This window comes from Diabrotica undecimpunctata, chromosome 1, assembly GCF_040954645.1.
Source record: "Diabrotica undecimpunctata isolate CICGRU chromosome 1, icDiaUnde3, whole genome shotgun sequence".
Lineage (NCBI taxonomy): Eukaryota > Metazoa > Arthropoda > Insecta > Coleoptera > Chrysomelidae > Diabrotica > Diabrotica undecimpunctata.
The window spans coordinates 68565952-68586624 of NC_092803.1; the positions used below are offsets into that span (position 1 = coordinate 68565952).

Here is a 20673-nt window from a genome sequence, read left to right on the forward strand (position 1 = left end):
ATGGGACAGAGCTACCGGGTGGAGAACATCAAGGACTAGGTAAAAAATAGAACAGAAGAATTGAACTATCATATAAGCCGAATGACAAAAATAGAGTAGTAAAGACGGTAAGAGACACCAATAGAAAGACTTAAAGGAGGCACATTGAAAAACAGACAGTCATGTCTACATAAAAAGAAGAAGAAGAAGAAGAAGCTCACTTTCTATAATATTTCCAATTATATATGTAAACACTTTTTCGATAATGTATTTTTTTCATTGTTCCTGCATTTATCTAAATAGTAGCTCGTCATTTTCTGTAATTTATATCGTTCCCGATTTTTTAAAATTTTCATTTACCTACTAATGTTTTAATTTTTGAGCGCTACTTCTGAACAGTTCATGCTTATTTTTGCTTTTAAGTTTTTAAGTTATGATTTATATCTAATTTTTATTATATTAAATTTATTATAATTGAAATGTCTTCCAATTTTTTTTCAATGAATACGCCGCCTCTGCGTTCATTAGATTGATTCTGTTGAATATTTTTGTCAATTCGAACCTCTTTTAACACTCCATTGTTTGGATCGTGACAAAAATATTAATTTCCATACCATTTTTTGATACAAATATTTAATGAAAATATTTGATGTCACTAAGCCATTTGCTTCGGCCAAGAAAAGTCGACACGACGCCAAAATGAGGCTGACAAGTATTGTGATGGTTTTTTTCTGTGTCTTTGTGGCATTCTGCAACGCGATCGAAAATAAGACTGATGTTACGACTCCAAAAGATGCTAGAGCATTTGTCGGAAAGATGTTAGAGCAAGGTAATTTTTTATTGAATACAAATAATAAATACTTATTTTTCAAAACATAAATGTGTTAAACGTAAAAAGTTGTAACAAATATCGATAATATTTATTCTAGTTCAATCTCTCATTTATTTCATCTCCAAGTTTATAAGTTTATTACATTGTTTCTTTTACTGATATCATTGATACTGATACTTTTGCCAAAGTATCACGTTTTTCTTCAAGATCAAATTATCAGTATATCGGAATTACGAATATTAAAATTAAATGTATGTTCTGGCAAAATACTCTGGATATTATCACCAACATTTGCGTAAAAAGTACAAACCAAAAATCACTACAGGAGTAACAGAAATATGCGACGGCGGAAATAGTAAAATAATAGTAATTATATAATGTGAGTGAGATTAAAATCTCACTGTAAATGAGGATATCGGTCAAGGAGCGATATTCTTATTTACAGTGAGATTTTAATCTCAGTCACATTGTATATATATATATATATATATATATATATATATATATATATATATATATATATATATATATATATATATTGAAATGATTTCAATATGTTAAAAAGTATACAACTTAAATGGATTTTTATATGAGTTTGTTGTTCATGAATTTCATGAAGCCATCACAATGTGGGTTCGACTCTGAAATAAAAGAGAGAAAAAGATTAGTAAATTGTTAAATAAATTAATTTTGACTTACCTGGTATAGTGTTAATAATTTCTGAATAGTATAGTTGCCTAGTGTATAGGTGAATCGTCTAAACCTTAAAAAGAACAAAAAAAGAAGAATTCTTAAAAAATATTTAAACATAGAAATTTTGAAAACGTCAGAAAATAAACTGTCAAGCAAGTCTATGGGAGCTAAATTAATAGGGGTTTTGTTAAATAAGAAATTACAATGATGTGGAGATGAAAAGAATAAATTGTATTAGCATTGTAATAGAATAAGTTTTATATCTGAACATTTTTTTTTATTCCCAAATTAGATGTGATTAAAGTGAATATGAGAAATTAATGTGGATTGACAAATGTGTCAGAACAGGACAGTTTTATGGTTTAAAAAAAAAAATAGAAGACGAAAAGAAAAAAGAACGTTGGTTGCTGTTAGCAACGAATGATAGATTTTGGGGAGAGGCCGACAAGAATTTTTGAAAGGAGAGTCCTGAAATTGTGGAATAGGTCGGGAGTGTTTTTTTAACTCGTCTAAAGAGAATTTTAGTTTTTCCACAGTTTCCACAGCAGAGATATCCAGAATTTGTTCCAGAGAGTAAGAGAAACAATTTAACTTATAAATTATTATTGGAGTACAGAAATGTCATTTAAATTGAGAAAATTAAAATTCATGAATTAACATAATTGCGATAGGCCTTAAAAAAATTGAAAATATTAATGATCATTAAATTAAAAATAGAATAGTACGTACCTTAACTTCCGAAGAGAGGATTGATATTCCAGTTTCACCAATTATTTTGCGAGTAGTTAGTTTTCTTTAAATAAATCAGAACTGTTTTAAAGTAAGGTTGGATAATAATTTTGGGAATCATTTGAAATTTTGATTATATTTGAATGCAAGTTAAAAATCAGCGGAATAAAGTGTTCATTTTCTTTTCTTTATAGTTCATTTAAACACTTTATAAAGTTGCAATATTTATTTAGTTTTTAGGTACTTGTATAGAGTCTCCACATTTTGTAATAAATTTTTATTGTCACGACTCTAAACCACATTAAGATTTATACGATTCCTATTTTTGTAAATTTTTAAAGGCAACCCAAGTTGCAGACGAATTTTATTATTTATATTAAATTTGTTCAATATTAATAAATAACGTGCTTCATTTGGGTTAATTTATCAAAGGTCTAAAGTAAATTTTGGTTTAATTTCTTTTTGAACTCTACCAGGAGACTACAGAGTCGACGTCACACAGTGACAGATTGCTTAGAACACATAATTGAGCTAGCTGAGGTATATATTAAATTAAACAACGAACCACAGATTTTAAAAATTACAACATTTATTATAAATAAAAATAAAATTAATAAAATACAACATTTTCAATTGACGCTAACAACGTGGGGCCTCTCGAAAAACAGAAATAAGGGTGTTTTTAAGCAGATTTATTAATATTACACAGATTAGAGTAAAAATAAATTGGTGTGATTAGTGTTGCAGAGATTCTGGGGCAGTTAAAGTTAAATTTGAGAATAAATAGATATTAGGATAAAATGGCAGACCGAATGACTTTAAGAAATGGAAAAGAAGTCCTACCGAAAGAGAGTAAAGGAGAACAGGTATTAGAACAGGAACAGGATATACAGGTAGATGAAGAAAGCAGAGGAAGGTCAGGAGAAGTTGTAGTATATTTAGAGCAATGCATACAAGAAGCAGGACAAGGTGATAGAGAGGGAAGTCTAACAGATAGTTTGAGAGAGGAGTTGGATGAGACAGTGAGAGATAGACGTGATGAAAGTGAGGATGAAAGTAGAGTGCAGGAGGAGAGACGCAGGGAAGGAGATGTTGAAGAGTCAGGGATGACACAGATGGATATGAGGCAAATAATGCGGATGCTACAACAGATGGATCATAATATTAGGGGGATATGCACAAAATGGATAGTAATATTAACAATATTAGGGGGGATATGAACAAAATGGAAAATAATATTAAAGAAGAACTTAGGGGAGAGTTAATTAAAATGAGGGAAGAAATCAAAGAAGAAGTGAAGATAGTCAGGGAAGAGATGCTACACATTACCCAAGGTTTAGAAGAGAAAGTAGAACAGGTCAGAGGAGAAAGTGAGGATTTTAAGAGGAATGTACAGGAGGAGATATCCAGAGAAAAGGCCATAATTAGAGCGGAAATAGGACAGGAAATTGGGAGCAGATTTGTAGAGTTGGGAACATCCATTCAAGAGAATTTACCAAGGGAAATAAACAAAGAAGTTAATAAGCAGAATAAAGAGATTGTTAGGGAGGTAGAAAGTGTTAAAAGGCAAACTCAGGATCATGAGGAAAAACTTACCATTATCAAAAACAATATAAAGATGGGATTGCAGAATTTGGAACTGGAAATGGGTAGGCATGCAAATCTGGCGGAAAAGGGAGATAGAGTATTACAGGGACAAGTTGAGGAATTGAGAGAGAAATTTAAAAATGCAAGTGAGGAGATTCAGCGTTTGGAATCAAATCTAGGACAAACAAGGGGAGTGAGTACTGTGATGCCGAGTTATAATGATGGGGGAATTAAGTTTGACGGAAACCTGAATCACTTACATCCTAGAATATTTGTAGATATCATCAAAAATAAGGTAAAGAATGTAAGGGATCCGATAGAAATGAAATTGAATATTCGAAACATGTTAGTGGGCATGCCATTATTATGGTTTTGCAATAATGAAAATTCCATAAATAATGTGCAGGAATTTAAGGCCAAGTTTATTAACTATTTTTGGGGAGAAAACCAACAGGCTAGTTTCAGGGAACGGTTGTATTTTGGGAAATTCAATTATGAAAAAAGTACCAACTACAATCTGTACGCAATGCAGTTATTCCAGACAGCACAATACTTAGAACCGGCTATGCGAGAAGAGGAGATTGTCCTATACATCGCCAGGCAATATAACCATAACATGGCGGAAACAATAGCTCTTCACAATATAAAGACGATGGAAAGTCTGACAGGATATCTTCAGAGGATTGAGAGGAGTGTAGGGACGCAGAATCGAAATGGACAAGAGCAAGGGACATATAGGAATAACACAGCAAATAGACAGGGATATGTGAATCGAGGGAATAATTATAGGGAAAGAGAATTTGAGAGACAAAATAGAAGCAGGGATTTTACAAATAGGGGAGAGAATATGAACAATGCCAGGAGAGATATCGGAAGATATAACTGGGAACGTAGACAAGGGAATCCAAACAATGATAGAGGGAATAACTGGAGACAAGGAAATGACAGAGGCAATAATTGGAGACAGAACCAGGGAAATTATCCACAGGAGACGAGAAATAGGGAAGCTTACAGAGAAGGGAATCCAAGATATAATAGGGGGGAAAATGAGGAGAGAAGACAGGTGAATGTAGTTAGAACAGAGGAGAATAGGGGTCAAGCAAGTATTGATGCAGAAGGGAGAAATTTTGTTTAGACCGCTCCTATGTGCATAATATTGTCTACTTATCAAAGTATGAACATCCAAGAGAGTTTATTAGAGATACTGGGGAATTAAATAAAAATAATAACACTAATACTTTACCCTGGGAAACCAGTAATACAGGGGACATTCAAGAAGTAATGAAGAAGGTGAACCAAAATTTAATAAGAAATGCTAATCGTTATGTAAATAGAATCAATAAGAAGAGAAAGAAAAGAGTTACTTTTGAAAAAGGGGAGAAGGTACTTATCAGGTCACTACAGGTGCCTAAAAGGGATGAAAATCTGTGTGGAAAATTACTTTTGCCATTTGAAGGATCTTATGTCATTAGTACTGAACATGGGGTAAACAGTTATGAACTAAGACATCCAGAAACTAATAAAATTAGAGGGATATTTAATATAGAGGGAATTAATAAGTATTATGAATAAACATACAAGGGTAGGCAATATTATGACACGAATTTGGTATCATAAGATATAAGTTTTGTAAATAGAAGAATATATAATAAATAAGCATATCTTGAGATAAATTTGATAATTAAATAATTTATTAGGAACAGATGTACAGAATAATGATGAATTTATATATAAAAAAAAGTTGATTTATTTTCAAGTATATTTATAGGAGTTACAAGTATAAATAAATGAGCAAAGTACTATGGACAAATCGATATTTTGTAGAAATTGGGAAATAGGGAATATTATAATGATAAATAGTATATGCGGAAATAAGATGAAAAATAAAATTATATGAAATCTTGAAAGATGAAATATAGAGAGTTATATGTAGAGAGGATGAAATGAATATTATATGCGGATATAAAAAGAATAAATAATAATACGGCAATGAATAAAGATACTGAAATAGTATATGAAATAGTATATAGAGGAACAATTATAAGAATTTCTACGAAAATAGTACAAGAAATAAATAGTACAGGAAAAGAAGTAAAGAAATTGGGAAAGTACTTGGAAATTTGATTCTGAAGTTGATATAATTAGTGAAAGATTTGTAGATTTTGTTTGGAGAATTCTGTATTTGTCATAGAGTAAATTATAAAAAAAAAATATTCAAGAGAAATGCTTATTAATAAAAGTTAGTTTATTGTTATGTTAATATTAATAAAATATTTAAGTTTACCGGTAAGAATTTAGATTTAGTAAGTGCTGATAGTTAGCACTGAACAAAATCCAAATTGGGGGGAAGTTGAAAAAATTTCAATATGTTAAAAAGTATACAACTTAAATGGATTTTTATATGAGTTTGTTGTTCATGAATTTCATGAAGCCATCACAATGTGGGTTCGACTCTGAAATAAAAGAGAGAAAAAGATTAGTAAATTGTTAAATAAATTAATTTTGACTTACCTGGTATAGTGTTAATAATTTCTGAATAGTATAGTTGCCTAGTGTATAGGTGAATCGTCTAAACCTTAAAAAGAACAAAAAAAGAAGAATTCTTAAAAAATATTTAAACATAGAAATTTTGAAAACGTCAGAAAATAAACTGTCAAGCAAGTCTATGGGAGCTAAATTAATAGGGGTTTTGTTAAATAAGAAATTACAATGATGTGGAGATGAAAAGAATAAATTGTATTAGCATTGTAATAGAATAAGTTTTATATCTGAACATTTTTTTTTATTCCCAAATTAGATGTGATTAAAGTGATTATGAGAAATTAATGTGGATTGACAAATGTGTCAGAACAGGACAGTTTTATGGTTTAAAAAAAAAATAGAAGACGAAAAGAAAAAAGAACGTTGGTTGCTGTTAGCAACGAATGATAGATTTTGGGGAGAGGCCGACAAGAATTTTTGAAAGGAGAGTCCTGAAATTGTGGAATAGGTCGGGAGTGTTTTTTTAACTCGTCTAAAGAGAATTTTAGTTTTTCCACAGTTTCCACAGCAGAGATATCCAGAATTTGTTCCAGAGAGTAAGAGAAACAATTTAACTTATAAATTATTATTGGAGTACAGAAATGTCATTTAAATTGAGAAAATTAAAATTCATGAATTAACATAATTGCGATAGGCCTTAAAAAAATTGAAAATATTAATGATCATTAAATTAAAAATAGAATAGTACGTACCTTAACTTCCGAAGAGAGGATTGATATTCCAGTTTCACCAATTATTTTGCGAGTAGTTAGTTTTCTTTAAATAAATCAGAACTGTTTTAAAGTAAGGTTGGATAATAATTTTGGGAATCATTTGAAATTTTGATTATATTTGAATGCAAGTTAAAAGTCAGCGGAATAAAGTGTTCATTTTCTTTTCTTTATAGTTCATTTAAACACTTTATAAAGTTGCAATATTTATTTAGTTTTTAGGTACTTGTATAGAGTCTCCACATTTTGTAATAAATTTTTATTGTCACGACTCTAAACCACATTAAGATTTATACGATTCCTATTTTTGTAAATTTTTAAAGGCAACCCAAGTTGCAGACGAATTTTATTATTTATATTAAATTTGTTCAATATTAATAAATAACGTGCTTCATTTGGGTTAATTTATCAAAGGTCTAAAGTAAATTTTGGTTTAATTTCTTTTTGAACTCTACCAGGAGACTACAGAGTCGACGTCACACAGTGACAGATTGCTTAGAACACATAATTGAGCTAGCTGAGGTATATATTAAATTAAACAACGAACCACAGATTTTAAAAATTACAACATTTATTATAAATAAAAATAAAATTAATAAAATACAACTTTTTCAATATATATATATATATATATATATATATATATATATATATATATATATATATATATATATATATACACTGTGTCCGTAAAGTATGGAACAAATTCTTTTTTAGCTAAACAGAGCATTTTAAGAAATAATCCTGAAACACGTCGATTTTTGATTTTAATTTACCGTATTTGAAAATAATATTCTAATATACGGGGTGAATTACTTTCGAGTAATGACGTCACCGTCATTTTTTTTAAATGGAACACCCCCATTTTGTCTCAATTTTCGGATTACTCTAGCTGAGCTGATTCCAAAAATGTATCACATGTTGATTCAAATCGGTACAGGGTGGACAAAAATACAATAGTTTTGTGTGTGTTCATAAAGTAACGCGTTAGTTAAATTAACAATATTATCAAAAATACTTATTGTCTAGCGGATAGAATATGATGAAATACATGACTTTATAAATGTTCGAACTTCAGCTCTTGCTGTATTTGACAGTAACCCGAACGTTGTACAAATTCTTGTTGAACCTTGTTTATTGTGACTTGAGAAATATTGTTTATTGCTGTCCGAATTCTCTGTTAATTCTTGAATATTCGCTGTAATTCTTGTATATTTGCTGGTTTCGTTTGATACACAACATTCTTCAGATGGCCCCACATAAAATAATCCAAAGGATTAAAATCTGGTGACCTCGCTGGGCATTCAATAGGTCCACGTCTACCAATCCACCTGTTCGGAAAAATTTCATCTTCTTCTTCTTGATATGCCTATCCGTTACGAATGTTGGCGATCATAATGGCAATCTTTATCTTATCTGCAGCAGCGCGTAAAAGCTGCACAGATGTTGTATTAAACCAGATTCTGGTTTTGCTGGACCTCGTTTTCCAAATATTTTTCCTTGCAGGATGGCTTGAAGGAAAGCATATCTGGATTCATTTCGCATAATATGTCCGAAGAATTCTTATTCATCAATTCTTCTCGATTCTTATTCATTCTTCTGAGGACCTCCTCATTTGTGATTCGGTCAGTCCACGGGATCTTAAGCATTTCCCGATATAGCCACATCTCAAATGCTTCCAGTTTTCTGCACATATCTTCGTTCAAGGTCCACGATTCAACACCATAAAAAAGGACAGAGAAGACATCGCAGCATTTTAACTTTTGTATCAAGAGAGAGGTTGTGACTCTTGAAGAAGGCCCCCATCCGATTGAAGGTGGATCTAGCTTTTCTGATGCGTGCTCTAATCTCCTGGTTGTTGGTATATTCTTCATTTATTAAAATTTCATCTAGGAACCTTCTAACATCTACATCATAATGTGGAGGTGCACCATTCTATTGAAACCATAAACTTTCATTAAAACCTCCAGGATTATGTCTGCTGGGAAACAAATCACGTAAAGTAGGTACGAGATACCCCCTTAAAAACTCAAGGTACGTTGCCCCATTTAAATTACCTTCAATAAAGTAATGTCCAATGATTCGATTTCTTACAATTGCAGACCAAACATTTACCTTTTGCGAGTATTGTGTATGATGCTCACGAATTCAGTGGGGGTTTTCTTTTGCCCAGTATCTACAATTCTGAAGGTTAACCTCGCCATTTAACGTGAAAGTGGCTTTATCAGAAAAAATAATGTTTTGTACCAAGAGAGGGTCTCGGTGGCAGTTATCCATCATTGCTTCGCAAAATTGCAATCTTCTATCGGGATCATCTTCGTTTAATTCCTGCACAAGTTTGATTTTATAACGATGCCATTTTTCAAGCTTTAATAGTTTGTGTACCGTTGTTTTGCTAACCCCGATATCGCGACTAACTTTACGTACAGAAGTGTGTGCATTTTCTTCAAAACTGAGTAAAATATCTAATGCTGTATCAGCATTTGCAGAGGGACGACCTGATTTCCGTGCATTTTCAACCGTACCAGTTTCTCGAAATTTCTTTTCAATCTTACTGACTGTTGAACGCGTTATAGGTCTTTCTGGATATTTATCATTAAACAAATTGCACACTTCCATCTGAGTTCGCGATCTGTCTCCACATCCAATCATCATAAGTATTTCAATTCTTTGCTTTACACTTACCTCCATTTCTACTTCAAATTAAATCTAAGCAATAATTAAAACATTCACAAATACCAAAAATATTTTAGTAATAAACTGTCACTAAACATCTATAAATTACTAAAAAAATAATAGGGAGTTTTTGTAACTACCTAACGTAACGTATCTCCCTATACGTAAAGAACTAACGTATCGAAGAAGGTGAACGTTAAATTGAGAGTTTTTGTTCTGCACGTAACGTAACGATGGTGTTGCCCTCACCAAATTAGTGATTAACTAATAAATTGTCAGTGCCAGTCTTGTCCTTGTCATTTAACCCTATTTTTGATATTCAAAATAAATAACAAATATTGTTTTGAACAATTTTTAATTTTTGATATGAACGCGATATTAAATGTAGGTGCCTTTATTGATGATGAAGAAGACGAAGACATAGAAGATGCCCTTCTTCTCCACATCTTGCACGACTATACGGCCGCTTTAATTTTGATACCATTAAAAATATTTTTCGCTTTTGAATTAAGTGAAGTCGTTTTCTACTGCTTTCCATATATATATATATATATATATATATATATATATATATATATATATATATATATATATATATATATATATATATATCGGTTTCAAAACGTCTTGCGTCGTTGTCCGATGCCTAATTTCCACGAATTTCTATCATTCCATTGTTCTTCGGTCAAGTCTCGGGAGCTCATTGCCTTTGTTATTCCCTCCTTCCATGTTCTTTTTGGTCTTCCTCGTTTCTTACGATTTGGTGGTATCCATTTCATGGCGATTTTTGGTAGTCTTGTTTCTGGCATTCTTTGAACATGGCCATACCATATAAGTTGTTTCCTTTCTATGTCTGTTGCCAGTGATCCATCTACCCCCATCCGATTTCTTATTTCATCGTTTCTAATTCTGTCTGCTCTAGATATTCGAAGTGATCGTCTAAATACATCCATTTCTGTTGCTTCGAGTTTTCTTTTATTGCTTTCTGTTAGTCTCCATGTCTTTGTACCATAGGTTAAGCTGGTTTTTATGAGAGATTCATATATATTGTATTTTCGTCTTTTACCAATTTCTGAGCTCCAAAGAACTCCGTTAAGGCATCCAATTGTTCTACGGGCCTGGGTTATTCGTTTTCTAATTTCCCTATTGTCTGTGCCTGTGGTGTCGAAATCAATTCCTAGGTAGGTATATTCAGTGCAGAATGCAATTTCGGTTGTGTCCATCTGAATGTTGGATAGTTCTGCGCCTATTGGGAGATATTTTGTTTTTTGTGTATTGAGTTCTAAACCCCACTTCTTGTATTCTTCCTGTAGTTTTCTGGCCATATATGTCAGGTCTTCTTTATCGTTGGCTATAAGGACTTGATCGTCTGCAAACTGTAGGGTATATAGGCAAGTTTCTCCCAGGTCAATGCCCATTCCTCTGCACTTTCTTTTCCACTGATACAGTGCTTTCGCCACGTAGATTTTAAACAATGTGGGGGATATGCAACACCCCTGCCGGAGTCCCTTGTTTACAGGAAATTTTTTTGAAAGTCTATTTCCAATTTTTATTCCCGACGTTGATCCTTCATACAGCTGTTTAAGGGCGTTAATTACTGTGTGGTTAATGTTTGTTTCCTGCAAAACTTTCCATAGCTTTTTAGCGGGTACAGTATCATAGGCCTTCTGAAGGTCTATAAACATAAGGTGGGTTTCTTGATTGGTACTTGATCTTTTTTCTATTATTTGTTTCAAAACAAACACATTATCGGTGCAGCTCCTTCCCGCTCTAAAGCCAGATTGTTCCTCTTCTTCTTGTTCCTTATATTCTTGTTCGATAATGTCTCGAAGTATCCTTCCATATAGGCGACTTAAGGTACTGGTTACTGATATACCTCGATAGTTTGAGCAGTCCAGTTTACTTCCCTTCTTATGTATAGATGATATGAAGGATACTTTCCACTCATGCGGGACTGGTGCACCGTTTAGATATTGGTTTATACACCAGGTTAATCGTTCAAACAGTTTGTTAGTACCGCATTTGATTAGTTCTGCTGGAATTCCCTCCGGACCTGCAGCTCGACCATTTTTTAGTAGTTGTATCGTTTTTATGACAGTCCTCTCATCGATGTTTATCGTTTCTCCCTGTATGTGTATTTCAGTTGGAGACATTTCTCTATATTCCTCTCTGTTTTCTGTTAATAGATTTTCGTAATGTCGGATCCAGTTCTCTGTTGTTATTAATTGTATGTTTGTTTCTCTTTTTTCATTTGATTTAACTTTTGTCAGGAATTTCCACGTCTCTGAGCATTTTCTACCTCCCATATATGTGTCTATCTCTTTGCATTTTTTGTCCCACATTTCTCGTTTAGCTGTGTTTACTAGTTGTCGTGTTCTTTTTTTAATATCTTTGTATTCTTCTCTATCCAACTCCTGTTTTGTATTTAGCCATTTGTGGTATGCTTTTTTCTTCCGAAGTACTAGTTCTTCAATTTCTTGATTCCACCAAAGTTTTTTACTAGCGGAATTAGTTTTTAGTCCAATGGCCTCCTCTGCTGCTTCTTTGATGCTACTCGTTATGTTTTCGTAAATTTGTTCTACTGACTGGTCTTCTATATTATGTAGCAACTTTTCGTCTAATCTGTGTTGGTATAGGTTTCTTGTGCTTTCGTTGATAAGGCTGTTTAAGTTATATCGTTTGTTCGTTATCACTTCTGTTTGTTGAGGTTCCTCATTAACGTTATTGTCCTTGTTAGATTTAAAAGGAAATACCATTTTTGTCCTAACTATATAGTGGTCGGAACCACACGTCGGTCCTCTAAGTACTCTTACATCATTCACTTTTAAGGTAGTGCTTTGTTTGACTATTACATAGTCAATGATCGATTTTAGATTCCTTGTATGTTGTACCCATGTGTATTTGTGAATATCCTTGTGTTTATAGAAGCCGTTCATTATTCTCAGAGTATGACTCTGACACACTTGGATCAGCCTTTCTCCATTGTCATTCAGGTTTATTTCACCGTAGGGACCGATCACCTCACTGTTTATTCTTTGCTTTCCATTATTTATAAAAATCAAAACAAATATACGTAACCACAAATGTAAAAATACACATACCAGTGTGCTTATGAAATGTGGATGTTGGAATTTTGGTAATCGTGTAAGATTCCCTTGTGCATTCGGTTACCTTCGGCTCGATAGGGATGCGTATGAACGTAACGTACCAGCCCGTTACGTTAGGTAATACGTATCTAGATACGTTAGTTCAACCATTAATGCGCATGCTTATATGTCAAAAAGATACGTTAAGTATACGTATTTGCTTGCACAAAAACTCTCTAATGACATTTAACAAAAACATAGCCTACTATGTTTCTTTTAAATTGATAAGAAATAATTTCTTTCATATTCTGTCCGCAAGACAATAAGTATTTTTTATATTGTTAATTTAACTAACGCGTTACTTTATGAGCACACACAAAACTATTGTATTTTTGTCCACCCTGTACCAATTTGAATCAACATGTGATATATTTTTGGAATCAGCTCAGCTAGACTAATCCGAAAATTGAGACAAAATGGGGGTGTTCCATTTAAAAAAAATGCCGGTGACGTCATTGTCGAAAGTAATTCAGCCTATATATTAGAATATTATTTTAAAATCCGGTAATTAAACTCAAAAATAGGATTATTTCTTAAAATGGTATGTTTAGCTAAAAAAGAATTTGTTCCATACTTTACGGACACAGTATATATATATATATATATATATATATATATATATATATATATATTTATATATATATATATATATATATATATATATATATATATAAATACATATATATATATATATATATATATATATTTATATATATATATATATATATATATATATATATATATATATATATATATAAATATATATATTTATATATACAAACAACACAGTTTATTGCGGCTGCAGTCAGAAAGTTTGGCCGGGCTGTTACAGAAGCACTCTTTTGACTTTTGGTCTAGCTTTCGGAATTGTTTTATTCCTTCTTCAAGACACTGTAATTAGAAGAATGTGTAAATGTTTACAATATATCACAAATTGTCAGTGCAACTTACTAGTCGTTGAGATTATTTATATAAAGCTATGACACTCAACATTAATAACATACATATAAAATATAACATATAAAACAATGAACAAAATACATTATAAAATTTAGTTAATGATAGTAAAACTTCGTTTGTGACATCTTTTAATGGTGTGTTTTGACTGATCCATAGAGAACAGAAAGTAAAAACAAAACTAGTATGATTAAAAAGTAATAGGTGTTCTTCATGTTTTATTAATGGAAGTAGTATATTCAACCTGTCTTGATGGTATGCAACATGTTTTGCATGCAGATGTATTATGGTGTGTATATGTAAAAATAAATCTTTATTTTATTTTTGATGTTTTGTCAATAAGTAACAATAAATGTTGCTCAGTTTATCTATGTCAGTCTTTTTATTTATACAAGACGTATTGATTTTATGAAACACATTTCCAAAAAAACACGTTTTAAATGTTTTTTTTCCTTTGCCAAAATAAAGGAATCCTCGATATTAATTTCATGTTTTAACGTTAATGCATGATCTGTCAGCGCACATGCATTTATTTTTTTGGTTTATATGTCGCTGCGATGTGAGATCACTCTACTGTGAAAATTACGAGATGATTCTCCGATATACACGTTTTTACAATTGGCACACGGTATAGAATAAACAACTTTCGATATTAATTTCATGTTTTAACGTTAATGCATGATCTGTCAGCGCACATGCATTTATTTTTTTGGTTTATATGTCGCTGCGATGTGAGATCACTCTACTGTGAAAATTACGAGATGATTCTCCGATATACACGTTTTTACAATTGGCACACGGTATAGAATAAACAACATTCGATGACTCCTGTATTGTGAAAGGATCCTTTGTCTTTGTGTACAACTTTGATACCGTTTTCACATTCTTAGTTGCAATTTTTAAGCCACTAACATTTTTGAAACTGTTCATTAGCTTTGGTGTCAGAACTGGAATATAGGGTAGGCAACCATACGTTATTTTAGATTGTAGTAGCTCTGATGTGTTTTGTGTCAATGTCAGTGTCAGTTGTCGGACCTCATTATTATGAAAATTTTGGCCGTCAGAAAATTGCAAGGGAAAAGTAGAACCAAAAATGAGTTTATTCAAAAGCCCTGTGGGATAGGAGTTCTCTTGTAGTATAGATCTCAACTTTTTTAGTCCTTTGTCCCTGAAATCGATGTGTGATAAGTTAATAACCCTAGTTTTAAGGGCCAAAACCAAACTTGTTTTCATCTTAGATGGATGTTGAGAATAAAAGTTTATGAAACGGTTACTAAAACAAGGTTTACGATACCACTCCGTCCTTAGCATGCCATCTCCGCCACGATGTATAAGCATGTCTAAAAAAGGAATCATATTATCAACCTCTCTCTTAACCGTAAACTTTAAGTGTTGACACTTGGCGTTAAATGTGTTTATAAAACATCAGTTACTTTGTTTTCAGGGAGCGATAAGATCAAATCATCTACATATTGTTTGATAAAAAGTATGTGAAAAGGTATCTTTTCTTTACACGTTCTTATAAGTTCATCCAAAACAAAGTAATATAGTATGGGGGATATTTTACTGCCCATTGGAGTGCCAAAGATTTGTTTAAAAAATCTTTTTTTGTTCTTGTTTCATTTGTTTTCTAACTTTCAAAAAAAACTTAAAACATTTATATAGTTTTCCAGTAAAATCCAGTCGTTAAAATACCCATATTTTTCCAAATTTGATATTTTTCGGTATAATAGGATGACTAAACTAAAAAAATCATTATTACACATTATTAGTCTCGAGTTAGTAATAGACAGTTTGTTAAACAATGAACATGGTATTCCCTTCAAATTGCCCCGTTTATCAAACAATATCATATTTGAAAAAAATCCAACACATACCACTGAATTTTACGTAAAAACTGTATAACAAGAAGATTTTAAATAAATGCCCATTAAAAATCTAGAAACGACTTACTGTGGCGTAGCAAATTGTATTTGGCGCCAAATCATAATATCCCCTTGCTATATTTATCACCAATCCCAGGGCTGTATTTACTTCCCATTCTGTACGTAGCGGGATCGGCGAATATGTATACGGGACAGGACGCATGACAGGACTGCGAAATTCGCTGCGGGACGGGACCCGGGACGGAAGAGATGGAAAAGTGCGGGATACGAGACGGGACGAGAGCCTATCATGGGTCTCGCTTTACCGCGTAAAACCATAGTAAAAAGAATGGATATCAATATCAATGTAATTTCAATAAAATTGGTACACTTTTTAACACTTTGTTTTACTATTTCGGCAAAAGAAAATTAATACTATGCACATAGGTGAAAATTCAGACGTTATAACTGTATGCGATATTTCAAAATCCAATATCTTTATGAGGAAACAAATTTGTGTTAATTTTTCTTTCCTTTTTGTTTATAAGTAGCATTTCTTAATTAAAGTAATATTTATTATTCATCTTATATTTATGCCTAATAAAGTGTACCTATATTATTTATATTTCAAATTTTTAGGAAGAACTTTGGTACATAACACCTTCAAACGATTCATGATCCTTCTACCGGTCATCTTCTTTAAACTGGGAATCGCCTTCACTATGCTAGTCCTAGTAACTATGGTTTCAGTAAACAACGGCTTCATAGGCTTCCTTCTTCTTGTAGTAGGTCTGAGCAGCGTTCTTGCCAGGCTTCAAGAGGCCAGGAAGCCACCAGTAGTACCGTACGTTAATCCTTTACCTCTGTATCAGGCCAAGTACATACAAGACTGGGATAGAAAAGATAGAGGGATAAGGGAAAAGGAAACCACACAGGTATATGGACACAGTTATGGACAACAGTATATCTATCCACAAATGAGTGGATATTTTCGGCAGAATGGTATAACTGCTTAGTGGAAGCTTCAGATCTAACTTGTTGAGTCACTTTAATGTTTTAAATCTTCTGGACGACTCGTATTAATTTTTCTCAAATAACTTAAACTAAACTATGTTAGTCCAGTCGCCAGGGATTTGATCTCTAAAAACGAGACGAATATGCTGAATTTTTGCTGATAATGTCAATTTCCGGACCTCAAAAAGATACAAAAAAGTTTACCTGTCCTATCTCCAGACTCTCCCCTTATACTCCTTCTGTAGGGGGGAAATGCAAAACATCGATTTCTCAAGAATCTGTACGCCGTAAAAAAATGTTTCCAACAAGAAATGTAGCTGAGATAATTTTGAACAAAAATATTTGTTAGCACTTTTTGTGTAGAATGAACTATTCTCTCAAAAACAACGCTTGAATCGACCCACGATTTTGAAGTGCGCGAAATCAATTTTTTAAAAATACAATATGTATCAACTTGACAGTAAAAATTTGATATCTTTTGATCAGAGTGTCCCAATGGACAAACATCCAAATGCCATTTGTTACGATTCTCATGAGATCAATCAAATGTATCACTTCCATTGACCGATCGTTGTGGAATTTCCATTCTTAGAGCCAAATCGTCAAAACATATTACATGAAACTTCGATTTTGTGTTTTGGCAACAAATATGAGGCAAGTATATGGGGAATAAGTCAATACTCATAATCTTAAGTCTTCTTCTTCAAGTGCCATCTCCGCGGCGGAGGTCGGCATTCATCATAGCTATTCGGACTTTTGAGACAGCTGCTCTGAAAAGTTCATTTGATGTATATCCGTACCACTCTCTCAGGTTGCGCAGCGATGATATTCTAAGCCTCCCTATGCTTCCCCTTCCTTGGATATTTCCCTGCATAATCAGTTGGAGCAAGGTGTATTTTTCTCCACGTGTAATATATCCGAGATATTCCAATTTTCTTAATTGTATTTAAAATTTCTATTTCTTTATTTATCCTTCTCAGAACCTCTTTGTTTGTGACCGGTTTCAAGGCTTACAATATTTGCCCCATTATCAGGCCCCAGTACGTTATTTTTATATTTACTAAAAACTAAAAGATGTCAGATACAGGAAAGCTCTATAATTTAACATACTTCTGAGAATCACCTTCTACCTTAAGAAATACATTCACTCGTACTTATGAATTTCAATCTTCAAATCAAAATGTATATCAAGATGGTATTATTATTTTTTCTATTCATACTGTATATTTTGTCTTCAGCTGTTGTGTCAAGATGTATAATTTAATTTAATTAAATAAACATTTTCTTTATCGGCACAACATTAAAACATAAACACAATATATGAAAATTGTAACAGTTTTTGTGGTGTCTTGGAAATATGAGGCATTTGAAATATGCCTAAAAAACGCTGAATTTAAACTGAAAGTTTACTACATTAGACAACATTAGGTATTTGTAGCTAGTTGAAGATGTAGTTTTTAAGTTTGAGTTTAAGTTTTTAAACATGTACTGTGCAATCGAAAAAGAGTAGATTTAAACGTTTTATTTGAAGTATAAAACCAAATATAACGATTTCCTCATTTTTTCACAAAAACATATATAACTTCCGATTTACATGCATATTTTAGGACAATCAAAACAAAAAATTTAAACTGAATGTTCCTACTATTGACTGCATATAGTTACTTTATGTAGACGAGTTTTGGAATTGCAAGGGAGAACTTCGAAAATAGGTAACAATGCGCTCCGTGCGAATACTGCCGGCATATTACAATTCTCGCAGTGGCCTTATACTTCAAATAAAATATTTAAAAGTAATTCTTTTAGATTGCACAAGGACGTGTTTAAAAAAAAAACGTACAACTTTAGCTATAAAATCCACTCAATGGCGTCTTCGTGAAAGCATTTCGCTTGACGCGAAATTGTTTGTAATTGTCTCCTATTTGTTGCCAAAGCTGACAATCGAAATTGTATTTTATGCGTTTTGAGGATTAGGCTTTAAAGGTGAAAATTTCACAGCAATCGATCAATGGAAGTAATAAATTTTATTGATCTCATGAGAATCGAACAAATTTATTTATTTTAATTTAGTTTATTTAATTTATAGAAACTACCTTCATTTGTGGCAAAATGCAAAAATTTTATACAAAAGTTGCACTCTCCATCTTTAAAAGGCATTTTGAATTTTGTCTATAGGATACTCTGATCAAAAGATATCTATCGAATTTTTACTGTCTAGTTGATACAAGTTTTATTTAAAAAATTGATTTTGGGTGCATCACTGACATTCCAAATCGCTAGTCGCTTGGAGCGTTGTTTTTGAGAAAACGGTGTAAAGATCCAAATCGATGTTTTTCGTTTTCCCCCCTACAGGAGGGGTTTTAGGAGGAAGTCTGGGGTAAGGACAGACAAACTTTTTGAGATTCCAAAATTGACAAGTTTAGTTATAATTTCCATGCAATAGTTTATTATTCACTTAAAAAAATGTTGGTAATCCTGTGAGACAAATGCTAAAACTTGACATTTCTTTCTACGGTTTGTACCAACTCATCCCTACTGTCATTTTAGTGCCTCAACTGAAGTTTTATGATAGAATAAATGTAAATTTATTTATTTGTATATCTATTTATAATATCTTTTCATATAATTCATAAATATAATGCCTATTTTTAATTGTACGGTATGTGGAAATAAAACTTATTTTTTTAAAGTATTGTTAATTTAAATAAGTTCTGTAAAAATTGTACGCTGTTCCTAATCATAGTAGACTGGATAATAAAAAACGTAATTCTTAATGGTGGATACATTGGATAAAGCCTGAGTAATTAATTACAAGACCTCCAATTTGCGGACAACATCAACTTTCTAAAAAGCAATTAACATGAAAATAACATAATAAAGATAGTTTGATAAAGATGTGTAAAAATAAAGTGTAATGAATTTTTGAGAAATATCCTGAAGATATACCAAAGATGTATGATAGAACTTTATTGACGTTTTTACAGAAAGATTTCCGTGGAAATTGTCAATAAACTTATTTTAACTTTTAATTATAGCTTATTCCCATTTAAATAGTAATTACTTTAAAATACAACAAGAAAATGCTATAATTATGAAAACAAAGTTGACAATGAAGTGACCACAAATGGAGGAAAGATCAGAATAACAACGATACATCATCATCATTCTGGCCTTAAAACACTGCGTGGGTCCTAGCCTCCCCAAGAATTTCTCTACAGTCATCCATATCCACCGTTTTTCCCCACGAAGCACGCATTCCCATATTTCTCATGTCTTCATCGATGTTATAATCAAGGAACATTGTTCTGGGTCTTCCTCTTCTTCTCTGACCAATGGGTTTATCAAGGAGCGTTTTTCTAGCTGGGTCATTTTGTTCCATCCGCATTACATGTCCTATCCACCTCAGACGTCCTATCTTAATATGTTTTATGATATCAGGTTCCTGGTATATTCTATAAAGTTCGAAGTTGTATCGTCTTCTCCACACTCCATTGTCATTCACTGCTCCATAGATTCACCTTAGTACTTTTCTTTTGAAACATCCTAACATGTCTTCATTATTTTTTGTTAGAGTCCAGGTCTTTGAACCATATGTTAGGACTGGTCGTATTATTGTTTTGTAGAGTTTTTTTTTTGTATTTCGCGATATACTTGTGGATTTAAGGAGGAGATTGAGCCCAAAATAGCATCTGTTGGCCGTGCAAGTTCTGCAATTTATCTCTGCGGTAGTATTATTTTCAGTGTTAAGGAGGGTCCCAGGTATACAACTTCGTTCACTGCTTCGATGACGTCGTTTTCTATAACGAGTGGTCGTAGGATTTCTGGTTGCGTGCTTACTTTCATACACTTCGTTTTGTTGGTGTTTATTATGAAACCCATTTTTGTAGCCGATTCTTTTAATGGTACATACGCCTCTCGTACAGCGTTTTCCGTTCTCCCAACAA

General features: G+C 32.4%; 1 protein-coding gene across 1 annotated transcript; it reads left to right on the forward strand.

Annotated features, from left to right (window-relative positions):
* The first annotated feature begins 646 nt into the window (after nucleotides 1-646).
* LOC140450519 (uncharacterized) lies at nucleotides 647-19421 on the forward strand. Its single transcript, XM_072544177.1, has 2 exons — nucleotides 647-808; nucleotides 16355-19421. The coding sequence occupies exons 1-2, from the start codon at nucleotides 679-681 to the stop codon at nucleotides 16729-16731; spliced, it is 507 nt and encodes a 168-aa protein (XP_072400278.1). The 5' UTR covers nucleotides 647-678; the 3' UTR covers nucleotides 16732-19421.
* Nucleotides 19422-20673: the final 1252 nt, after the last annotated feature.